The 4,511-nt window shown below is 45.5% G+C and overlaps 2 protein-coding genes across 2 annotated transcripts in view; one reads left to right on the forward strand and one right to left on the reverse strand. All coding sequences in view use genetic code 11, as the record gives it.

Moving 5' to 3' along the window:
* EGR_10179 (hypothetical protein) overlaps positions 1-3,660 on the reverse strand; it is a gene marked incomplete at both ends in the record, with an annotated part of 6,418 nt that extends 2,758 nt beyond the window's left edge. The window contains 4 exons of the mRNA XM_024499428.1: positions 510-562; positions 1,376-1,474; positions 2,489-2,620; positions 3,553-3,660. Coding sequence (XP_024346167.1) covers positions 510-562; positions 1,376-1,474; positions 2,489-2,620; positions 3,553-3,660 — 392 coding nt within the window. The remainder of the gene's footprint in view (positions 1-509; positions 563-1,375; positions 1,475-2,488; positions 2,621-3,552) is intronic.
* Positions 3,661-4,138: 478 nt separating this feature from the next.
* The window catches only part of EGR_10180 (hypothetical protein), a gene marked incomplete at both ends in the record, with an annotated part of 1,880 nt that continues 1,507 nt past the window's right edge, over positions 4,139-4,511 (forward strand). Inside the window, one exon of the mRNA XM_024499429.1 lies at positions 4,139-4,272. Within this exon, the coding sequence (XP_024346168.1) occupies positions 4,139-4,272 (134 nt within the window). The remainder of the gene's footprint in view (positions 4,273-4,511) is intronic.

The following is a 4,511-nucleotide window of genomic DNA, read 5'->3' on the forward strand; positions in this document are numbered from 1 at the left end:
TCCAACATTATCTGAGGTTAGAGGCACCTCAATAGTGTATATTTTCGTTTTTTTAGTCGAAACGAATTAGGCGATATTTTGTAGAGGAGGGGTGGGCATTGCCGAACACCACCTTCAAAGGCGGCGTACATCATTGCAGCCTTTCGTGTGCTGGCTTGAAAAGAGGGCACACCTGTCAAGAGGAAAGAAGAGGAAGAGTGAAGGTCCTCACCACTCCTCACTGAATTCCGCATTCCTTTTGGGTGTTTTGTGCCTTGTCCTATGCCTTCACGATAGTGCACTCTGCATCTCCTCTAAATTTGTCACTCTTTGACTGCGCTGAAATCAGATTTAGGTACTTTATTAGAACAAGCTTATCACTACGTTTCAGTCACAATTAACGATCGAAATTAGTCGGCAGAATTTGGGATTTTTTCCCAAAATGATGGAAATTTTCCTCATTCCCTTTCCCACCCCTTTGCTAATGTGGCTAGACACGGGCCAGTGTGATCGCGTTGTCACTTCTCTACCACCTGATTTGTAAATGTTTAGGAGGAAGATAAGATTGTGGAAGCATACAAATCTACTTATTTGTTAAGTAAGGAGCAAAAAGTGCATTTGTCAAAACCAAGTCTTCCGTAGGAGAATTTGTTATGGGGCATACCTCGGACCTCTTTCATGCTCTTTTGGTGTAAGCTGCCAAGTTGTGATGAGTCAGGTGTGATGTGGAAAGAGATGGTTTCTCCTTTCTGGGTTCTAATGAATAGGTCTTGGGCAGCCATTTCTCCTTTCCCACTGATCTACCTAAATATCTATCTGTTCCACCAAGGAGGTTGCACTGTTTTTCGCAGATTGGCAAAAAATATGTCCTCAGATGTCTCTCACCTCTCCACGCCACTGTAGCCCAATGATACAACAGACATTCCTTTCTCACTAGCCTGTCTTCCATCGGCCAGTGAGGTGGAAGGGTGTCCTTTTGACTTGTGAGGTTGTCTCGCATCCAATTAAGGACAGTTCCGGACGTGGAGCACCTCATTACCGATCTAAAGGGAAAAGCGATTGTTAATTCATAAGTCTATTTTTCGGTAGCAACTTTAGTCTAAGAATTAAGCCATCCTTGTTTGGCAAAGCAGTGGCATTTGTTGCCTTGACAATGAGGAGGCGGGTTGTCGTGGTTTAAGTGTCTACCTCTTGCTGAAGCACCTTTTGAGGGAGAGGGGCTGGGCAGGTTTGGACGTGAAATGTGTGAATGAACTTTTGTTTGTCATGGATGGACGTAAGTCAGCTCCCACTTTATTCCACCTCGTTAAAAGCAAACTTAAAGGCAGAGTTTGGTGATGCTGGAAGTTAAACAGAGTAAAGGGTTGATTTTGGTGGAGTTGGTTAAATTTTTTACTTTGATGAGGGATTGGGGCTGCTTTAACAGCGTTTGTTTATTCGGCAAAGTGAAAGATAAATTTGAAATTAATCTTCCACGGAAGTAGTTCTGGACCAACTGAAATAATAAAATGCATTTTTTCTCCTAAGGGGGGAAAATTATTTCCAGATCCTCAGCAAAATATTGCCTCCTGCTCACGACTTATGCGTGTGTTGATTTCACCAAATCGTGCGGATTAGGGAGTGACTGATTAATGTTGAAGCAGTGCGGTGGATGTAAAGCCTTCTTGGTGTGCGGATATGGTTGTGGAATCGTCTCCTCAACTCTGAGGCGAAGGTGAGTGTTATCTGGAAATGTTGTGGTGAGCGAACTCGGAGGTGTCTCTCTGTTGTAATGGGTTAAGCTAGTCAAGATTATCAAAGTCTTTAAGCGGAAGCCCTTATCTAACCCGAGGAGAGTACAGGCTTCATAGCAGAAGTGACATTAAAGTGATTAAGCGGATTGAAGCAAGCACGAAGTAGGTCTGGTGTTAAGGGAGGTTTCGCATCGTGGGAGGAGTTAGCATAGATTTGGGCAGACATAAGCTGCACTTGCAGGTGGGAGAAGTGACTGCGGCTGACCACCAAAGTGGGACACCTCCGTCAGATCATTTAACCCAACGCAGAATTTGCTGAGGTCAACAGGCAAGATCTGCGTAATTCGAGAAGTCTTCATAATGCAGGAGATTGGCATTGGATAATGAAGAGGTGTGGTATGAAAGCCTCCAAATCGGCCATGTCGACAGGGTGTGTCAGTGATGTGGGAGGTGGGGACTGGAGGTAGAGATGAGGTAATTGCCGCCAAAAGTGGCAAAGCACATGCGTGCCCAATGCAGTGCAGACTGTTGGTTCCAGTTGGCATCGCCCTAGCCGTTTGATGCTGCTTGCGTTTGTCGGTCAGATAGGCGGCAATGCCGTTAGCAGACCGTTATCTCATCCCATCGCATCCAATCTCACTCCACTTTGTTGTTGTCGCTGTCGCTGGCGTTGTTGTTGCCTAGTTATGTGCTGTTTATCCACTAATGTCTGGCCAATTATCCGCCTACCTCTGTCTGTCCGTCTATCCTTTATATCCCCAATGTGTTAATGTTACCTTCTGTGCATTACAGTGGTTGGAGGAATGCAGAACCCTCCACAATGAATATGCACCACATTTTCTGTTGATATTACGTGTTTCGCTTTTAGCCTTCCCCCCTTTCCTTTTTCTTAACATTCCTTTCACTGGCTATGGTTCAGAGATAACAAAAGTGTGATTGGGAAGACAGGGTAAGAGAGAGGGCGATTAGTTAGCATCCGAGAGAGAAGTTACTCATTTCAGCAGTATCAGCACACTAGGAAAATCTTATCTTAATTCGGTTGTAATCAAACAACATTGAAAAGTCATTATATATGGAATTTTTGGAGGCCGGATGTTGTTCTGCTTTCTGTACTGAGGGATGCTAGGTCTGCTTACCGCATTTCACGGTAGTATTCACCTTCCCACCCTGGAAGTGCTTTTCACATGATCATGTAGCAACGGCAGTCGTGGAACTGCATTACTCAGGATGAAAAAACAACTACATGGACAATGATTCGCGGAATAAATTGATTGCTTCCACAATTTCCCCGCCTCTCTTCTGCTTAGTGGCTGTGGAATGCACGTCACCTACCATTCTCCTGTGCCAGAAAGGGTAATTGTCATTGCTTATAGTGATAGTAGGGAGATACACAGGATATGGGCGAAGATGAGGCAGTACCTCCCTGTCTCTATCTGCCCCTCTTTTTTCTCCATCTCCTCCTTTCATAACATGTAAGGTGAAAATTTTTGGATAGTCCAATTGAAGTTGAAAGTAGGCATTGCACTGATCTGGGAAAAGAGAACTTTCCTTTGAATCAATGGGAATCGGAAGTGGCTGTTTCTGAAGGTGGCGAAGGAAGAGAAGGAGAGGAGTTCTACTTGCACACCTTCAAGTTGGTACAGACAGCATCGTTTGAGTGTGTGAATCTCAGGCTTCATTGTTTGTTGTGTGGTAGGGGAATGGTTGAGGTGAATAGTTCCTCCCGAAGTGCAGGAAGGAGGAGTGGTGGTGCAGGGAAGAAGTGCTTGTTTTGGAGGTGTATGGTGGGTAGTGAGTGAGGAGTGTGGGAGAATGACCAATGATGAGTTTGTATGCTTACCATTGCATTAGGATGCAACATGGGTGATGAATTGAAAGGATGTAGTGTGAAGTAAAGGAGTTGAGGTAGGTAAATTGTTGATAGACTGTGGGACTGACTATCTGGCATCTGTTACTGCTGGCTAGACATGTGAAAGTCATTTGGTGCCCATGTCAAATCTAGACACCTTCTAACCCACCAAAATATCGAAATTCATGAAGACGGGTCTGGAAGATTGGAGTAGAGCCCCTAAACGACAGGAGGCTCTACGCCTTGGGAAAGTCCTGCGCAAATCCATCTGGAAGGTTTTCAGAAGGAGCATGAAATTCGTGGCGCATTAGGTTGGCATAGTTTGCAGTCAAACGATGGCCTTTACACCAATAACTTTTGACCTATTCCTAGCCATGAACGTTTCGAACGCTATCATCTACGTGCAATGCGTGCCCATATCGCCAATCGTGATGTGGGTCAGCCGCGTGCAGCTCTACCCTCAACAGAGATGGTGACAACACAACAGCTTCAATTACAGCCACTGATGACTCAACCACATCAGCAGCAGTTGCAGCAACATCACCACCTCCACCTGAGTCTTCCTTCCACCGCAGGCATGCTGCCTCATTCGAAAGATGACCATGAAGGAGTTGGAGGTGCTCGTGGTGGTGGAGGAGGCGAAGGAGGAGGAGAAGACAATGATGAAGACGAGGATGATGACGATGACGAGCTGTTGGATGCAGTGGCGTTGTTAGTGGGTCATCTAATGGATACTTTAGAGGCCTTTGATGGCGTAGAGCTTTGTGGGTGCTTGTCATCTGTAAAGCGCTACCCTTAATCCTCGATGCGGATAATCCTCCGCCTGGGTCGTGCCTATTTCACTACAACTCTTGCATGCCAGGAACCATGTTGGGAAGGGCAGGGGAAGGATTGGAATAGTAACAATGGAATCGCGTGATTTACGATGGTTCACAGTAGGAATGAATTTT

This window comes from Echinococcus granulosus (genome assembly GCF_000524195.1).
Source record: "Echinococcus granulosus chromosome Unknown EG_S00196, whole genome shotgun sequence".
NCBI lineage: Eukaryota > Metazoa > Platyhelminthes > Cestoda > Cyclophyllidea > Taeniidae > Echinococcus > Echinococcus granulosus.